Here is a 20,118-nt window from a genome sequence, read left to right on the forward strand (position 1 = left end):
AGCAAAGTAATCCCCTCACCCTGTCCCCTGCAATTATTTGATATATACTCAAATCAAAAAAGAAACATACGCAAATTGTTAATTTGGAAAATATTTGTATATGCTTAAAAAGCTAAATTAAGTACATGAAATGCATATAACTTATATTGAGTAAATATAGAACATATATAAGAGCATATAAAGGTATATATCAGAAATTAGGGGAGAAAAAAAGAAAGAGAAGAAAGACTCTGAAGTGGAATAAAACATGGGACCTTCAATCAATGGGACCTTCTCAAGCTGGGGAGAGGTAACGAGTGGGGTACCGCAGGGCTCAGTCCTGGGCCCAGTGCTCTTCAACATTTTTATTAATGACTTGGAGGAGGAGGTGCAGGGAATGCTGATCAAATTTGCAGATGACACAAAATTGGGAGGGATAGCTAATACTTTGGAAGACAGAAACAAAATTCAAAGTGATCTGGATAGACTGGAGTGCTGGGCAGAAAACAACAGAATGGCATTTAATAGGGACAAATGCCAAGTTCTGCACCTAGGAAAAAGAAACCAAATGCACAGTTACAAGATGGGGGATACGTGGCTCAACCACACTACGAGCGAGAAGGATCTTGGAATTGTCGTCGATCACAAGCTGAATATGAGCCAACAATGTGATGTGGCTGCAAAAAAGGCAAATGCTATTTTGGGCTGCATTCATAGAAGCATCGCTTCCAAATCCCGGGAAGTACTAGTTCCCCTCTACTCAGCACTGGTTAGGCCTCATCTGGAGTACTGTGTCCAGTTCTGGGCACCACACTTTAAGAAGGATGCAGACAAGCTGGAGAGGGTTCAAAGGAGGGCAACAAAGATGATCAGGGGACTGGAAACAAAGCCCTATGAAGAGAGACTGAAAGAACTGGGCATGTTTAGCCTTGAGAAGAGAAGACTGAGGGGAGATATGATAGCACTCTTCAAGTACTTGAAAGGTTGTCACAGAGAAGAAGGCCAGGATCTCTTCTTGATCATCCCAGAGTGCAGGACACGGAATAATGGGCTCAAGTTACAGGAAGCCAGATTCCGGCTGAACATCAGGAAAAACTTCCTGAGTGTCAGAGCAATACGGCAATGGAACCAATTACCTGGGGAGGTGGTGGGCTCTCCCACACTGGAGGCCTTTAAGACGAGGCTGGACAGCCATTTGTCGGGGATGCTCTGACTTGGATTCCTGCATTGAGCAGGGGGTTGGACTCGATGGCCTTGTAGGCCCCTTCCAACCCTACTATTCTATGATTCTACTATTCTATTCTATGATTCTATGGCTGAATGCCCAGATGTTTGTCTACACAAATGGCATAAACATGAGCTAACAACTGAAGACTGGCTAAAGGCCAAATTCAACACTTCAAGTGGCAACACCAGAAGCACAGGCAGAGGCAGAAGCACCCAAGATTTTTATTCCAGTGAGAATAAAATGATGCCTTGGAGGACTGAAATCTCTTAAGATGATCTTGATAGGTGACACAAAAAATGCCTGGGTAATGGACAGAGGTGTCCTTAGGAGAGACCCACCTGGGCATGGGCCCCGGATCTTTGTAGCTGTCCTAAATGCCATTTTTTAAAAGATTTTCCTATTGACTTGCATTGGAAAACAAAAACAGCCATAACTTTTAAAATTTTGTACGATAAATACATGAAATTTGGAGGCTTGGTAGCCCCCATGGAACTGATTGAATCTGCCAAATTTCAGGCAGTTAGGTCAAGTGGCTTTTGTGCTGGTCACAGGTAAAATGTGCTATTTTCAAGAAAATCTGTCAAAGCAAAGAGCTATATTTTTTTGTGTGTGTGCTTCCACATACATGCATGGAATTTGGGGACCTGCCAGCCCCCAGAGATGACTGATCCTGCCAAATTTCAGACAGTTAGGCCTAGTGGCTTTTGTGCTAGCCACAGGTAAAATTTGCTTTTTCCAAGAAAATGTGTCAAAGCAAAGAGTTAGATTTTTTTTGTGCTTCCACATATGTGCATGGAAATTGGGGACCTGGAAGCCCCTATAGAGATGACTGAGCCTGCCAAAGTTCAGATAGTTAGGTCTAGTGGCTTTTGCGCTAGTCACAAGTAAAATTTGCTTTTTACAAGAAAATCTGTCAAAGAGCTATAACGTTTTTGTGCTTCCACATAAATTCATGGAATTTGGAGACATAGCAGGCCCTATGAAGCTGACTGAACCTACCAAATTTCAGACAGTTAGGTCCAGTGGCTTTTGTGCTAGCCATGCATAAATTTTCCTTTTCCCAAAGTCTAAAACAAAAAGTAAAAACTGTCAAGTCACCCAGGGGATTAGAGATTCTAATCAGGTGTTTAAGGTGACCATAATTAATTAATTAATTAATTACAATTAATTTAATTTATATCCCGCCTTTTTTCCTCTTTAAGGAACCCAAGGTGGCGTACATTATCCTCCTCCTCTCCATTAGGAGGACACTATCCCTAATCTCTGATGCAGGCTTTTTTTGAGGTGCAAAAAACCTCTTCCCCTACTTTTCTTTTCTGCTCTTACATGTCCACTGTTGTGAGCTTGCGTGCAATGAAATTTTGAAGAGGGAGAAGGGAAGAAAGAGCTCCATGTGAAATACTGGTATTTCACACAGCATCTGATTTTACTGCCCCAAACTGGAACCTTTGGCTTCTTGAGAAGTTTAGTAGCTTCAGTACAGCAAAGGATCCAATCAGCCTCCACAAACTTCTTTCTCCCCCTCCACTTTAATTTCTCCTAAATAGCTGTAGGACTCAAATAATCTCAAAGGGAGGATTAGGACTATGTGGCATAATGATCGGGAAACTGCTGGGGCTTTTAAACAGGTTCTACAGTTTTTAAAAAGCTAGAAAAAGCCCTCAGCCACCTCACCTCATAAAGCTCATTTAAGTATGTGCAATCATTGCAAACCCTGCACAGCCTCCTAAATTTCTCTGAAGTACCACCTCTCTGAAAGGAGCCACTTGGCTTAGGGAATTCTCTCTACCCCTCACCCCTGCACACATTTCCAATCACCATTCTTCTTTTCTTCTTCCCTCCCCTATCCTGTTTGTTCTTTCTCTTCTTTATTCCACCCAGAGCATATCTTGGGGAATTCTTAAAGAGAATTCTCTTTGGTGGTCAAGAGAAGTTCTGAACTGTATTTGACTTTATACAGACAAGAGGGTTGGTTTTTCTCTTTCTGCTCACTCAAGCCTTTGAGAAAAGTGGGTTCACATGGCTGCAGACAAACAAATCTGGGGCTGATTTGTCTGTCAGTTGCCAGCAACAGGAAGGGCTGCAGCATACTTGGCAGGCAGAAGGTCCCAGGTTCAATCTCCAGCTTCTCCAGGTAGGACTGGGAAAGAATCCTGCCTGAAACCCTGGAGAGCCGCTGCTGCCAGTCAGTGTCGACAACACAGGGGTAGATGGACCCAGGGTCTGACTCAGCATAAGGCATCTTCCTATGTTCCTATGAACAGAAAGCTTTAATAAAAAATATGAGTTTTTGGTTTGTTTTTAAGTGGGGGGGAGATAAATATTGCTAATTTATGCAATCCTATGTATGCCTACTGAGAAGTCCCATTATGTTTAATGAGGCTCACCCTCAGGAAAGTGTGCATAGGATTCCAGCACAAGGTACTTTTGCAGGGAGGTTTGCACCTTGATGTCCTGCATGTTTACTCAGAAATAAGTCCTGAGTTGTGAGCATGGTACTGCAGGCTTAATACAGTGCCTACCCAATTCTGTCTAATGAATTGACTACCCTTTCAGCTCAATCCTATGCATGTTTTGTCATTTGTGGGTTTGAGGGGGGGGGTTGCATGAACTCTAGCTTCAGTGGTGAGGGAAAGGTACTTAGTGCATGCTCAGAGTTTCTCCATAACTTAGCCCTAGTTTTTAAAACAGACTCATTGGCTGAATCCTGGTGAAGTCTTGGCACAAATGAGGTTATGGGGAGGAAGATACAATGAGAGCTTGTGCATAACAAGGAAGAGGTAGAGAGGAGTTACATAAAACAAGACATCTGTTTTTATGAAGAGTTGCTGGAGGATGGTAGGATGAGGAGGGGTGGTTGCATGGAGGGGAATAGCATTGGTAGGAGGAGAATGTAAGTACTCAGTGGTAAAAGAAAAACATTCTGCACATGCTCAGAGGCACTCTATATTTAAGAACATAAGAAGAGCTGTGCTGCATCAGACCAAGGTCCATCTAGTCCAGCATTCTGTTCACACAGTGGCCAACCAGATGCCTATTGGAAACCCACAAGCAGGACATGAGTGCAATAGCACCTTCCCACCCATGTTCCCCTGCTGCTAACATTGGTGAAATGTAAATAAATTCTAGTCATTCTAAATTTGCATGCATGTATATCCTTCAGAAACTTTGTAGGTTTTTTGCCTGGGGGACACCTCTAATGACCTGTGCATTTTCATATAAATTTACCCAAAAACTATTGGGGAAGGGGTGAAGGGAAGGGAAAGCAAATCACTCCCTCCTCCAAATTGGAGAACTCCCCTTCCACATGAACTGCTCCACCTATACTTCTGAAACTTTGCTGGTTTCTTACTTAGGGACAACTGTAAGCTGTCTGTAATTTTCAGAACAATGGTCCACAAGGAACATAGAGAGTTAAGTATGTCTTCTTTTGGAGACCTCAAAATGTCAAGGCCACCCTTGCACAAAAACCCTTGTGGCTAGCATTCTGAAGTTTGGCAGACATGATCTCCTCTAATGGGGCAATGAATCCTGACATTTTTGTCCAATTCTTCCAAGGAATTAAAACGTTATTGGCAGTTCCCTTTAAAAGAAAATCAAAATATAAACCCTGCACCTATTTTTCTGACATTGGGCTGGTGTAATCCCCTTCTAGGGGGCTACTATGCCTGAAATTCTCATCCAGTTCTGACCAAGAGAAAAAAGTCACAGTTTTTTTTTCCAATTTCCCATGGTAGTCAACAGGAAGCATAAAGACTCATTTTTCCAAACACTGACACAGGTTTGGTGCTCAGCTGAAGTGGTCTGACTACAAATTGGCCAGGGCAGAAGTGGGATGTTTTCCAAAATGCTGAATCGGGGTCTGAGTTGAAATGGGGTGGGGGGTTAGTGCACACTTCTTAGGTATGCAATCTATACACACACGCAAGCACACTGCATGCACCCCTCCCACACACATGTATATTAGATGTGTGCTTAGACTTGTGTGTGTGTGTATATGCACATTTGTGTTATGGGCCTGTGCCCTGGATCTTTTAAGACCCTAGCAACGCTCCTTGTAACGGGCATGGTATTGCAACCCAATATCTCTTGCCAAGATTCTCACCGAAGTAAATTATCTTCTCCAGTCTGAAAGCTCCTTGGTGTAATCTGGATAAAGCATGATGTTATCATTGGCTGAGCCCCACGAAAGCACTCTTCTCTGCCTGGCAGGGAGGCAGATGTAGAAATTCTTTGGTTGAAGCCCGTAAAAGTTGGATGATAACAGGCCCCATTCTGGACCCTTGTGTTGGACCAGGCATATGAGAAGCGCTTAATATCAAGCTGAAAATCTGGTGTCCACACCAGTAACTCATGCAGATGGACCTGTGCAAGCTGTTCCTGAACTCCAAGGACATGCAAATTAGCTCTCTGAGAAGAGGTTTCCAGCAGAGAAACTCCAGAAGTTATTACACTGTGAAAAGCTGCCACTGCTGTCTCAGGAGCTGTAAGCTGTTCCTGAACTCCAAGGACATGCAAATTAGCTCTCTGAGAAGAGGTTTCCAGCAGAGAAACTCCAGAAGTTATTACACTGTGAAAAGCTGCCACTGCTGTCTCAGGAGCTGTAACTTGATCTTTCAACATGTTAACTTTTGACACTATCAGTTTAAGACGAGCATCAATAGAATTGATGGACCCCTGGAGAGTTCTGATAGAATCCTGGATCAGCTGCACCTGGTTAAGCTGCTTAGACTGGTAAGATAGCTGTAATGATATATTTGTTTACCAGAGCAAGCAGATCTTTCTCTTCAGGCTCAACTTTGGAGACTTTGGTGGGAGGAGGCAATGGTGGGGTAGGTGTCATTCCCGAGGCTTTCTTTGCTTTTGGTGCAGTCATGGCCAAGCTCTCCTCCAACACACAAAAAGCAGATGTAAAACAGAAACTGGAACACAGCTAAGACCAAATACCAAGATAACACGATTGTCTTAGACAAATTTTCATAGCTAAAAATCTGGAGAGACACAGATGTGATCCGATTCCAGCGCCATCTTTAACAGGAAGTCCAAGTTGGTTTCAGTCATGAATTCATTTTCTCTTATAGTACCAAGAAGGCAATAACACTGGGGATTCATTAAAACTTCTCAGCTTGCTGTCCTTGAAGTTTTGTCTTATCCCATCATGTCTTTGTACCCACAAGGTTGTGATGCTGGTTCTGCATTTTGACCAACATCTTTATATTGTCTAGAAGGGTTTTAGGTATTGCTGACCTCTGTCTTCACAGATTAAAATTTGGTACCATTAGCCTTTATTCCCTGGAAGCAATCCTACTGATTCCAGGAAGAGGGACATGGAGATGCAAGATGCGTGCAAAAGACCCCCACTATTTCAGTAGCCATGACTATGCAAAGGCTGCGGTTGATCTGAGCCACTTATCAGGAGCTCGGTCCCATTAGACAGAAAGTTCTCTGACTGTATGCAGTCTTGATCCTTTTCACACACGTTATACTCCTCCTGGTGCTGCTGCCTTATGTGTTGTAGGATAGCTCTGGATAGAAAGTGCTTGTCATTTTCTTCTGAATCTGGAAAAACGAAATCAGATACCACGTACTGATCTTTTCTGAAAAGAATGTGAAACTCTGGGGACAACTGGCAAATGAGCACTCACAGTTACATCAGCACATAGTGTCTTTTGCCCATCCATCCATCCATCCATCCCCACCCTGATTTTGAAGCTCCCTGTTAGAAGACAAGACCACATGAAATCTGAGAGCCTGGGAGTTTTATAAGGTCTCTCTAGAATATATGGGAGACTTCTTGTCAAAGAAGATAAAACATCGGTTAAAGGCTTGCACCACCTTCTCTTGTTTCAGTCAAGAAGAATGTGGGAGGAGGATTTGCAAAGTACTTTAAAAAGAGAGAATCAGATTTCTTTGTTTAGACCACTGGATAAGATAAAAACTGACAGAATATTATGTGCAGCTACACATTTGGGGCTCAGAAACCTTAGGGCATATTGTAAAGGACAATGTAACGCCAACATCATTCCTGCAGACACGTACAACTCCACCAACAATCACAGTTGGGAGCTGTGCAGATATCTAACTTGGATTTATAGCACGGAGCAGATCTCACATGATTTTTACAGGACTCTTATGCTAGAAAAGCCTCATTAACTTTAGGGAAGTGGCGGTGGTGGCGGCAGGGGGGTGGGGGAGAGACGCAAAATATTGTCCTAGTCAGCAAACCTTAATCTGACAAACAAGAATTCTGTTCTTTTACTACAAGTTTTCAGGGCCATATTTTCCATTCCTTAACCAAATTACAAAAACAAAGCACTATTATCGGAATCAGTCCTGGTCTCAGTTTGAATTTTGCAGATATGATCTCTGATAAAGAAGGATGCTTTGTTCTTTACTAATGGAGGCTGTAATGCTAAGCCTTAACTCTGTCCCTATTTAAAAATCTTAACTTTTTTGCCAGAGACAATCTAGAGAAAAGACTAAGACATGTTGCAAGCATCTCTCTCTCTCCCACCCTTAAATAAACAAAAAGGGAACTTTCCAAATTCACACCTCTTATCCATCTTCTGAGATGCTCAGGCTATGAACAAACCCTTTCCCAAAAGCCATTTCCCTGAACAGCCAGGTGCCAAGTACTGTCATCCTGCATACATGCCCGATTTGGCAAACCCCAGAGTCTGACTGGCTGTTTCCTCCTCCATTTGTCAGTTACAGCTCTTCTGGGAAACAACATAGGGTGGGGTAGTTTTTAACTAAGTTTCTGTTTCTGTCTTTGTTTGCCTGGGTACCTCTGCTGTTTCCCATTAAGAAGTCCCATGTAAAGGATGCATGTAAAGATGCACTTAGTAAATGCTCAACATCTGAAAAAGAAGTAACCAAACTAAATGATATCTATTGTTTAAGGTTAAGGAAATATTGTTTGTTTTATTATTATTATTAAATCTCCTGTTTGTCTTGCTCTTTTGACTCCTTTAATAAAAAAATCAGCCTGAAGTTGATTCAGAGATTTTCCCACAGCTGACAGCTTTGTCTAATGCTAAATACTTAAGTACTAGAAGGGGAGTGGATGCAGTTCTGCCTTCCCCCCCTAAAAAACCTGCAGGACTGGATTTCCATGTGTCCAGTTTTAGGATATCTATTGTAGTGGTGGCAGTTACTCATGTGTAAGTGATACACAGGACACTTTCCAGGTGGCTCCACTTTGAATAGAAAGTGGGAGAGTGTGTCTGTTCATTAAAGAGGCCTAGAAGGCAAAACTAAAATTTGCCAACATATATAACCAAACAATAATCAAAAATCTTTCTTCAAATAATGCACATAGTTCATTACAGTTCAGTGCTGTTCAGTGATCAGCTGCTCTATAGAAAAAGGACCTATACATTTATTATCCAAAAGTATTTAAAAGATGGCTCTTAATAAATGCGCTGACAGGTATTTGAAAGCATTTCAGTATCAAAGGAAGAGACTACACACATAGCCATTGCTGGAATACAGGGTTGTTATAAGGACAAGCCTGTATTGCAGCAATGACGGAGCGGGGGGAGCATTTCTGCTTGATTGCTAAAGCACTAGAGTGCTTTAGTGATCTATAGACCTCATATGAGTCTGTATTCCAGCAAGGGCTGGGGGGGGGGGGAATGGGCAAGGGTTTATTTGTGCCACCCCTTTTTGTTGGACAGGGTTTTCACTCCTGAGTAATGGTGTAGGGTTTTGATGGTGCATTGGGGGCCTCCAGACTGGAAGAGGCTATGTGTGAAGTTTGGTCCCAATCCTGCAAACCCCCAAGACGTTATACTCGACACCCCCTTTTTGGTGTACTTGGGATTTTTGCTCCTTTTGGAGTTAGGGCTTTAACTTGTTCCCTTTAGGGAAATTGCTCACCACCACCCCCACCACCACCCCCACACCTTTACACTGCTGGCTTTGTTGCTTTAATGTGATCCGAAGCGCTAAGCCAGCAAACAGCAGAGCGGCAGCAGTGTTGACTGCTCTTGCCGTACAGCTCTGTAACCGGCCAAAATATCCCACGGTGACCGCCAGACAACACGATAACCCACGGTGGGTTACATAAACCCTACTGCAGACTGTGGGTTATCTGTGTGGGTTATGTTAATCGAATAAGCCATCATGGGTAAAAAAAAAAGTCCTGACAGATGACACGACAACCCACGATGGGTTAAATAAACCATCGTGGGTTAATTAACCCATCTGGATTATGGTGTCCTCGGAACCCAGTCACTGTCTTCTCAGACAGGCATCATTCTCACTCAAGGGAAAAGTATGAGAAGGTATTTTACAGAATTCTACTGAAAGACAAAGTCCAGCCCATTCATCCGCGCAGGCCATCCCCCCTCCCCCCGTACTTTCCTTATTAGAGGAGGAAAGACTAGGGAGGATAAATGATCAATGGTTATCCAATGAGGAAATCTTACACTTATCTGGGAGCCCCATTCAGCTCTAACTGTGAAGAGCTCCAAAAGGATTTCTCCAAACTGGGTGAATTGACAATAAAGTGTCAAATGGCATTCAGTGCAAGCAAGTCTAAAGAGATGCAAAGTAAACTTCCATTCCATTCTAAAGTGAAGTGCATATGGGGTCTGAACTGGCTATAAAAGACATCTTGGGGTCATAACTCACTGAAAACATCAACTGGAGCAAGACGGTTTCTAGGGTTACAATGGCTAGATTGCTAAAGCCATGCATGCAATTGCATTCATACAGCCTGCTGCTGCATGTAGGGATCTCTAGATGGCGGTAGGAGTGATACCCTGAGATAAGAACAGAATATGATCTCTTCTAAAGCCATGGACAGGAAGACATAAGAACCCAGATGCAGCTCCTTCTGAGCTCTCTTCTTCTCATATCACATTAAGTTCAATCCCCCCCCCCCCCGCCATCCAGCCTGGATCATCAGGGAGAGTCCTCTGCTAGGCGGCACTCAGCCCATCTAGATCTTGACTGGTGTGGGGAGGAAGGCTCCACCTGGCCGAGGATCCCGTCTCTCCCTGGAATTTTTCACCCTCTCCAGATGCCTCACAGTTAGGGCTAATGGTCCTAATGTTCTTAGTTTTAAAACAACAACAAACACATACAAGGGTATTTTAAGACTTGCTACTTCTAAACTAGTTGGGTTTCCTTTTCTCTGTAATGCATAATGATGTTTGCCATACTGAGTCATCATTTTAAGAAATGTAATAGGTGTCACAGAACCAAAGAGAACAATGTCATCACCGGATATGGGCCCCAAATAATGGTATGCATGTTCAATTTGAAAACCGGTCCTTTACAGACCTTTAAAGCTAAGCGCCTTCCACCGTGTGTTTGATGTGTGCTGTGAAAGTGATGGTGGGCTGTGCACATAAAGGAGCTGTCATTCACAATGCTGAATGACAGCTCCTTTGAATGAAATGTTCAAAGTTTCACACAAACAAGGAACTGGAAACTAGTAACGAACTTCAGCATCATCCCACATTCTACAGTGGTCAGAGCAGAACAGCAGAGTTCCACACTTCTTTACTATTGCTTACTTACTGAATTCACCTATACTCCTTCCTGATAAAGAAATGTTCCCTTAAGCTACACTGAAATGATACACAACTCTCTGTGGAGGCAAAGTGAATTCCATTGTCCTCCCCACCTGAAAACTAACAGCTGGACTGTCACCCCACTTCTTACCATCATACACAATGAGCCGATAGCAGTCAGAACAGTCCTTAGATCTCTGTAAGATTTCTTCCAGTGTCCTGCAGAAAAGCTTGGCTTGTTCCAGACGGTCTTGACTGCTGAAGGCAGCATTATCATCTTGGGACATGGCATAGAGGGACTGCAGAGGGGTGGCATACTCCAAAACACAGTAATTCATCTAGAGGAATGGAGAAAGGGGAAGGCCAATCAACGAATTTCTCTGATTAACCTTGATTCGCGGTGAAATCCTCCCCCAATCTCTTCCTGCCTGCCTCTTTTTTTAACCAACAGCAGGCAAATTGGGTTAAGGATCCAAAATGCCGGTCTGAAGGAGAGAAGCAAAACATGGCCAGCAGGCAGTTACCCTGGGATGTGGCTTGGAGCCAGGCTCCTATGGGAATCATCTGTCTGCAAAATTTGGAGAAGCATGGATCAGTCTTCTCCAACCTGGTGCTCTCCAGAAGTATTGGACTGCAAATCCCATCACCCCAGCCATCATGGCCAATGGAATTATGGGAGTTGTAGTTCAACACATCTGGAAGGCATCCGGTTGGGGAAGGCTGACCTAGATAGAGCACACATACTCAGCACAGAGAAAGGGAGTTGCTCTGCCTCCTCTCTTCACTCACTCTCACTCTTCAGAGATTGCGCTTTACAGCACTTAGAGAACTAGGCTTTAAACCGTGCCATTTCAATTGAGGGGGATCTCTGTAAATTCTGATGTGAGCATTCAGGGGACAAGCCTGATTGACCACAATGGAAGTTACTTCTGAATAGACACTAATTGGTTTGTGCAGGGACAGGAAACACACAGGAAACACCCCTAGACTGGGGTCACAGTGAAAGGCACGCCTCTGGGCAGGGCTAGCATACCTGAGGTGAATGCAGGGGTTGGGGCACACAGCAACTATAATGCTGAGAACCTGTCTTGAGGAAAAGAATCGGACTTTAAGCAGTCTCAGGAAAACTAGTTTTTCCCTGATAAGCTCTGGAGTGGATGCTGGATGGCCATGACATCATGTATCTCTCATGACCTCAACATGCAACCAGAGACATCCCCTAGGGAAAGAAGACTTAGGGCTCAGTCCTATGCAGGCTTAGACAGAAAAAAGTCTTTCAACTCCCAGCATTCCCCAGCCAGAATGGAGATGGCTGTGGGATGCTGGGAGTTGTAGGATTTTTTTTTCTGCCTAAACCTGCATAATATGGCACCCTTAGGCTGCAATTCTATACATACTTACCTGGGAATAGCCACATTGAACTCAATGGTGCTTACTTCTGAGTAGACATGCATGGAATTATGCTGTTAGTCTTTCATATATAACTTTGTATTTAGATGCCTGCAATGCACTCAGTCTTTCATATATAACTTTGTATTTGGATGCCTGCAATGCATTCAGTTAGTCTTTCATATATAGCTTTGTATTTGGATGCCTGCAATGCACTCATGGTGATTTCTTGCTTATACAGATGAAACTTAAAAGTGCTAACCTTTCACTAGATCATGCATCAATTTAGAAGAAATTCCTTTAGAACTAAGGAAATTTGCATTATAATGAGCGGTCAGGCCCACAGAAGAAGAAAGTAACAGGCAAGTAAAACAGCAAATGAAAAAGGAAGGAACAAAGGGAGAAAACTGGAAGGAAAAACCAGTCAGAAAAGAGGAAGGACACCAAAAGATCTCAAAAGGCATTCTTCCTAACCCAGCTGGGGAGATTTATGCATATAAACAGCTTACACATGTACATTCCAATGTGTGTGTATATATTGCTTTCTGGATTGGAAGCTGCAGGCATAAATCAGATGTCCATTCAAATGCACATTCAAACACACACCTAAGTAAGGTAATGCAGTCTAGCCACATTGCAATGTTGTGAATGAGATGTACATTTTGATAGACATTCAAATGTGCATACTGACCCACATTCTTGCACAATTAGACATACATTAATGACTTTTTTTTTTTTTACACAGGACTAAAGCTGGATCAGGGCCAAATGTAAAAAGACAAAAAAACAAACAAAAGCCCAGTGACAACAGAAAACAATAAAAGCGCCAGCAAGGAGCAGCAAACAGCAGATCAGGGCAGATAAAGGGAGACTACTGACAAGAGGGAAAAGGCTAGTCTCCTCTGTCCATGCTGGCCTCTGGCAGCAGAGAACCATATGAGCACCAGCTCACTTCCCAGTCCGGTGTCACAGCAGTGCCCACCTGGCTCAGTTGTAGCTTGGGGCACCCAGATGCCACATCTCCAAGCAGCAGTGAGAATCAAGGCAACTGGGCCTTGGCCTGCAGGCAGGGAAAGTGGCCGGGGCTGCATAGATAGGGGGGAGGTGTTCAAAAGAACAGTGCCTCAAATATGCAGGTGGGAGAGGCTGGGAAGCTGCCGAGAGGAGCTCCCCCACCCCACCCCACCCCAGTAGGAGAACTGGAAGCCAGGAGCCCAGGCAGCACCCTGATCACGATGGAATTCCCTTCCCCAAGGAGGCTGCGTGTAGCGAGTTCAGGATCCGAAGGAGGAGACAGCAAGCTGCAGGAGGAGACAGCAAGCTGCAGTCCTGCAAATGTAAACCTCTTGAACCAAAAGAGACTTGGGGTGTCTCCACATTAAGCAAAAAACCTGCATCCCTTCCAAGGCTTTCTGCTTTCGCTTTCTTTGTGGGATTAGGATAGGCTTTTTTAGACAGCAGACATGTGGTTTGCATAGAGGAAGTGCCTCCCTCCCTCCCTGGCATGTGTGCAAAGGAACGGGGGGGGGCAAGGGGGGTGTCTTGCTTTCTGCTGAACTTGTGCTGTACTGTTTCCTTGCAGCCCTAGGACACTTACTTGGGAGTAAACACCACTGAAGTCAATGGGGCTTACTTCTGAGTAGACATAAGATCATGCTGGAAGTGTGTAACCCTTGGCACACTTACTTGGGTGTAAGCCCCACTGAACTTATTGGGGGGCTCTGAATCAACAGAGTATGTTGATTCTGAGCTTGGTGGGGTGGGGGATCGGATCTGTCTCCTTTTGTTGCAAGGAGGCATTTTACTATCTTCTCCCTCTGACTGGCGATCGAGAGACACGTGATTTGAATCAAGGAAAGTCCTTCCTTGGCAAGTTCATGGCGCTAAGCCAGCATTACACACTGTTGATATGGCACCATTAACTTGTATTACTAGTTTTATCTCCAATCTTTTTGAAAGTGTGATAAAGGGGACAATGTGCGCGAGGTGTCCTGGAGGCGTCATGAAAAGAATCAGCAAAAATCTGTGAGTAACCAATCCCTCATGGAGAGACACCCTTCATTGCCAAGCCTGACACCTGACTCCAGGCTTCCTTAACAGGAATGCTAGGCCCAGTGGATAAGAGCTCCTCCTGCCCCCGCCACAGAACACATCTCCCCAACAGGTGCTCTTGGGCAGCATCTCTCAGCAAGCACCCAGCAGTGGCCAACTGCAGGGGACTAGGAATGGCGGTTCTGTGAAGACTCCTAACGCTCTCTTCCTTCCAGGAAGAATGGTAGGCTACCAAGTGCAAACCCTGTTGCCAGGGAAGGAGGGGTGAAGAACTGTGCCCGTGCTCAGATACTGACTCCATCTGTGTGGGAGACTAAGGGTTAACAGACAGATGTCACCTAGATTAAGCCCTGCCCCAAGTCAGAAAGCATCTTTGATCAATGCCTGAGCAGCCTGAGAGCCTTTGGGATGGAATGGGGGTATCAATACAAAAAAAAGCAAGGAAGAACCTTTCAAAACATTTCAGGAAAGAGATTCAGCTTATTCCATCACTGTATGAAGTACTGCAGCTCCCCCCCGCCCCCGGTTTTAACCATAAGGGTCAAACAATTGCTTTTTTTGTTATCCTCAGGAACACCCTTCTAAAATATCAGCAAAAGTAACTTCCCCTTTCAAAACATGATGACGGGCATGGAATGTGGAATTTTGAGAAATTCAGGTTTCCTGAATTTTCACACAAAACTTTCCAGGCATCTCAATTAAGGAAGGATAAATTTCTCATAACTGGATTAGAGGAGGTGGACAGCGGTGCAGCCCAGCCCCTGCCCCCCAGAAAGTGGCAGGTGATGAGGGCATTAGCGCAATAGAGGAAAACTCCATTTTATTCCTGTAGTCATTATGGTGCTATGATTAAGCAGGCTTAAAATACTCAGAGTCTTTTTTCCCAGGGGTTGGCAAACATTCCAATATGTAGGAGCAGTTGTAAAACATGGAATGGCGGTGGTGCTGGGGAGAGAAATGTTTGTTGAATGTTTCACAACTGAAGTAACACACCAGGCTGTCTAAATGCCCCCCTCCCCCCATGAGACCATGAATCATGTGTCTAAAGTTACCTAGCTGCACCACTGGCAGTAGATATTGAGAAACATACCTTTTGGTCTTCACCCAATATTCCATAGATGCTATTTTTGTAGCTTCTTCTTTTAATGCCAGCTCGATCCACTCTCAGTTCTGGGAGGTTGTTTATGAACTGAATATGACTGTCAACCTTCTGCAGGTCATCATACACATCACAACTTAGGGGGATCAGTATGTGCAATTTCCAGGTCTTCTTGCATTTCAGCAACATGCTATTACTTCTATTGAAATCACTAATCAAGTCTTTGAGGGCTTCAAAGCAAAATGCATTGAGGAGAGACAATTGGGATGCACTGTCAGTGGTGTTACATCAATATTTTAATTACAACCAGGGCTGGTAATTTGCCAAGCATCTGTACGTATTGAGTTTTGTTGCCAAAAAATAAAATAACATGCAGGGTATCTGACAAATGGTGCAATTTGTGAGAATTTCAGGTTACATTTGTACCATCTCCTTCATCTAAGTAAGCTTTTCCCAATTTGGTTCCTTCCAGATGCTGGGTGGGAATGATGGGAGTTGTAGTCCAACACATCCGGAGGGAGCCAGGTTGGGAAAAGCTGTACTAAGGAGCTCAGATGCTTTTTTCTTTCCCACTGTTCACAACACGCACCCTCTGGCTGGCTACACAGCAATAAAAGGCTTGAGGTTTGGGGCTAGCAGCATCCCTGAAACTGTAGCACAGCAGGGGAGTGTCTCAGAAGAGTGTGGAAGGTGTTCTTTTTACTTCCCCTTTCCTGAAACCTTGCCCACTCTTCAAGCCCTGGTTAGCATGACAAGGCTCCTGTTTGGAGGCTGGAGAGTAAATGCCCCTCTAAGAACTCTATAAATTGTGGAGATTATCAGTGTAAAGTACCTGGGAAGGAAGAAATGCAAAATTAGAGTCCAGGGATGCATGCCATGGGGCACATAACCCCTCACCTCAAGCCTTCTTCCAACTCTCCTTCCAATATAACATGGGGAAGGAGAAGTAAACACACCCCTCACGTTTGGGCTAGAGGAGCAACTGCCTCCTGCCTTAGCCTTGGACTTCAGCAATCAGCACTGTAAGGCAGCTGTGCCGGAGGGTTAGACTGCTGAGGTTCAGGGCCTGGTGAGCAGCATTTTGCCCCAGAGCTCAGACATTTCTCACTGTTGTCTTATAGGGAGAATTTATTGATTGTTTATCACCATGCAATTCCTTGCTGGCCCCCAACCTACATACTTGGTGATCCCACGTCTATCATGTTCCTGCCAAACATGTTAAAATACAACATTATAATTAAAATATGAAAGGAAATAAATTAAAAACATATCCATAACAAAAAATTAACAGCATCCCCCACTTATAAGCTACTGTAGTAAACAAGGCCAAAAGCTGGTATGAATAAAAATATCCTTGCCTGACAGCAGGACAACAAAGATGGAACTAACCCGGTCTCCCCTGTAAATTTTTAAAGAAAGAATAGGCAATCCCCCCCCCCCAAATTGGCTCAATGCAGCCTGTGCATGTTCACTGCCTTCCAGGAGCCATAGAATGAGAGCACTGAGTGTCAACTGATGTACAAAAAGGGGGAGAAAATGGTCTGCTTGAGCCCCAAAATGTTTATAGTATTCTGGGGGAGATGGATTATGGCCATGGGAAATGTACCAAGAGGCAAACACCCCCCAATCCTAAACCCCTTTCCCTGCCCCAATCCAGGATGCTACCAGCTTTTAAGCGTTCTGAGCTCTTTGAAACTAGAAGAGTTCTTGTGGAAGGGGATTTAATGGGAATGAAGGGAGTGACCTGGTTTGCATATAATGACTAACCACAGGTTGTTTAACCCATGGGTAGTTGGGGCCACGTGGGAGCGAACGAGCGTGGTGCCTCCTGACTGCTTGCCTCTTCCACTTTGTTTCCAGTTTCCATGATGTGTGAACCTGGATTTCTGGGTTGTTGAGGGGCAAAAAAGTCAGAGTTTTAACCCATGGTCTCTAAATCAGAAACAAAGCAGTAGCGGTGAGCAACGTGCGACCCAGGGCAAAGTGTTCCTCCGCTCCTAATTAATCAGCCCTTTAAGGACATTTTCACACATGAAGAGGATAGAGGGTCTAGCAGGTAAAATATCCTGAAATGTGGGGTGACAAAGGTCAGAAGATCTGCACCATGAGGCTCACTTCCCTTGACCCCAATTCCCCCTGTCCCCAACTCCCCCATATGGGATATGGAGTAGCAGGTAACAATATCGCACTCTCCAAACTAGCTGCTCAGGCTGGAGCTAGATAAGCGTCTCCCTGCTCACCTTGCTCAAAACTCAGTGGTCAGTGCTATAAGGCAACTGAGATACAGGAAACTTCTCACTGAGCCACATAACTCATCAGTCTTGTGCTATGGGTGGGCAGGGGGAGAGATGGAATTTCCCATCTATTTATTTCCCCTCCACCAGGGATTTACTGCAGGCCACGAATTTTATACTGATTTTCAAGCTTTATTCCAACAAAAGATTTGCTGCCTAAAATTTTCACTGTAATGATTTGTCCATGTCAGTGAATTTGAAATTTTAGTATTTTCTCAGCGTGGATATTTTTAAAGGGGTAAGCTATGCTTAGTATGTGAAGGTTTGGAAAACATAACTTAGTATTATCTAATGGTGCAATCCTATACACACAGGGCTGGCCTTAGGATACATAGCGACCGGGGCAAGGCACACCCTTGGTGCCCCACTGCACCCCACCGTGGTCAGCTTTGCTGGGCTATTTGGCATGGGCCAGTCGCAAGCCTGCATGACCAATCTTCTGGGTGGGCGTCCTTCCTGGGAGATGTGTAGAAATGCAGTTCTTCAGTGACATGCAGAACAGCAACATGCTTTGAAATCCCTTTGCACTGCACTCAGCTTGGCACCCCCCACAGCACGGCACTCCGGGCAACTGCCCAGCTCATCCACCCCTAAGGCTGGCCCTGTAGACACATCTACTCAGAAGTAAGTCTCATTGTTTTCAGTGACGCTTACTCCCAGGCAAGTGTGTATAGGACTGAAGCCTAATTAACTAGCCCTGCTTTTGGAACTGGGTGGGCTATAAACGTAACCACATAAATGAATAAATAATTAATACGCAAGCAGTGACCTAGTACTTTAGTATATATAAATTTTGAATCTTTTCTGCTGTAGAATTTTGGACATTATAAGTCATTTCATATTACTGGCTAATAGAAGAGACTAACTTACAAACGACTACTTACAAGGCAAAATGACTTTTAAATACCCAATATAGTATGACCAGGCAAGTCCTTGTGCTACATTGCAGTTGTTTTGTTCATGTATTTCAGAAATCTCTGCGGCTGAGGGACGCTGCAGATGAAAGGAATAAAGGCTGTAATAAAATGTTTCCCCAGGCAAATTGCAGCTCCCATCCGGGCTGGCCCAAGACATTTTTCTGCTTGAGGCAAAGACACGATGGTGCCTGCCCCCATTCCACCATGTCCAAAAGCTGACTGAACCGGCAGTTCAATCTTACTTCAACCCTGGCAACGTGAAAGTGTCCTCCACCACATCTAGGGGCAGCAGGCTAGCTTAGGGGGCACAGGGTGGGTTGCATGACACACACAGTTTTGTCTTCTAGCACTTCGCCACCGCTCCCCACCTCCCAGCATCTGTGCCTGAGGCTTCCGCAGGGCTGCCCTTCCCATAAGGCAGGGTGAATACCCTGCTCAAGCAGCAGATTGGGAGGGGTGGCAGCTTGCACCCCACACACACACACCGGGAGGGCCCCTGCAGCCTCTGTCACCACCACAACGGCCCCGTTTGCCCGCTGCGGCAAATGCCACAGTGGGACAGCGGCAAGAAGGACTCCTTTGAGGAGCAGCCACCTCCCCCCATCTGTTGCTCTGAGCCCCCTCACAAAGCTAAATGTGACCTTTTTACTTCTCTGTAGTGATTTGTTGCTGACATTCAGTGACAACCCATAGGGCTTTTTTTGCTACCACCACTGAATTTGGCAGTGTGGCAGGGGCAGGCGTGCAGGGGGAATGAGGGTCAAAAGTGACCCACTGAAGTTGCCCACTGCTCTCTTAATGTCTAAAGGCAAGGGTGTATAGGTTAAAACCAGCACCTTAGATGTGGCCAGGAAACACATTAACACACTACAGGACGCCTGTGAACAGTAACGTTTTTCCTTTCTTTAAACATTTTAATACTGCTTTTCCACAAATCTCAAAGCAGATTACACTAAGCAGGTGTATACCAACGGTCAAATTGTTATTTAGTGTGCTGGCAAATGAGGTAAAGGATGGGTTAATGACTCCTGGCTCCTACCTGAATGCCAAAGATAATATTCAAAAGCTGGCAAAGGCACATAAGGCTCAGGTTCAAATACAGCGACAGCCCAGTTTCTTCGAGGAGCAAAAAGTAAGCCACCCCACATAAGAACACAAAGCAGAGAGCAGGGCTGCTTAAGTCCAGGCAGGCACTCAGGGCCCTTACGTAGTTCCCATGATATCTGCAGGAAAGAGAGATCGACATGATAGAACAGTACAAGAACCCTCCTGATACAGACCTCCATGATCTGCAGATGAGATAAACATCTTTGCTCATCACACCTATCCCTCGGTCCCAATCATCTCAGTCCCGTGTGCTTATTCTTCACATCCACACTAGGTCAGAAAGTACTGGTAAGCAGTATGGAAGCTTACATTACCTGGCAGAAGCAGGGTCTAGGGGTAGCATAATACTTACGCAGCTCACCACAGATCAGCACAGCAGCGCTCAGACACTGGCCTGGGATGCCCTTTTCATAAAGATGAAGTCCTAGACAGCAGCACCCAAGCGATGAAAGTCCTGTCACACCAGAACTTTCAGCCGTGATGAAAATGGCCTGGGGTCTTTTCCCTGGAACCCTGTTTGTGCCCATTT

The 20,118-nt window shown here is 44.7% G+C and overlaps 1 protein-coding gene across 4 annotated transcripts in view; it reads right to left on the reverse strand.

Moving 5' to 3' along the window:
• Window positions 1–1,981: 1,981 nt before the first annotated feature.
• Window positions 1,982–20,118, reverse strand: part of STING1 (stimulator of interferon response cGAMP interactor 1) — a 49,593-nt gene continuing 31,456 nt past the window's right edge. For 3 of the 4 annotated variants that reach the window (XM_084850831.1, XM_084850827.1, XM_084850829.1), the window contains 5 exons: window positions 19,522–19,705; window positions 18,450–18,558; window positions 15,263–15,501; window positions 10,883–11,069; window positions 1,982–6,766 (listed from right to left, as the gene is read on the reverse strand). In XM_084850831.1, coding sequence (XP_084706957.1) covers window positions 6,573–6,766; window positions 10,883–11,069; window positions 15,263–15,501; window positions 18,450–18,558; window positions 19,522–19,705 — 913 coding nt within the window. In that variant the 3' untranslated portion in view covers window positions 1,982–6,572. Of the gene's footprint in view, window positions 6,767–10,712; window positions 11,070–15,262; window positions 15,502–18,449; window positions 18,559–19,521; window positions 19,706–20,118 lie in introns of those variants that run through there. The other variant, XM_084850830.1, reaches the window with a different exon arrangement.

This window comes from Heloderma suspectum, chromosome 4, assembly GCF_057233095.1.
Source record: "Heloderma suspectum isolate Gila_16-S chromosome 4, 16-S_ref, whole genome shotgun sequence".
Taxonomy (NCBI): domain Eukaryota; kingdom Metazoa; phylum Chordata; class Lepidosauria; order Squamata; family Helodermatidae; genus Heloderma; species Heloderma suspectum.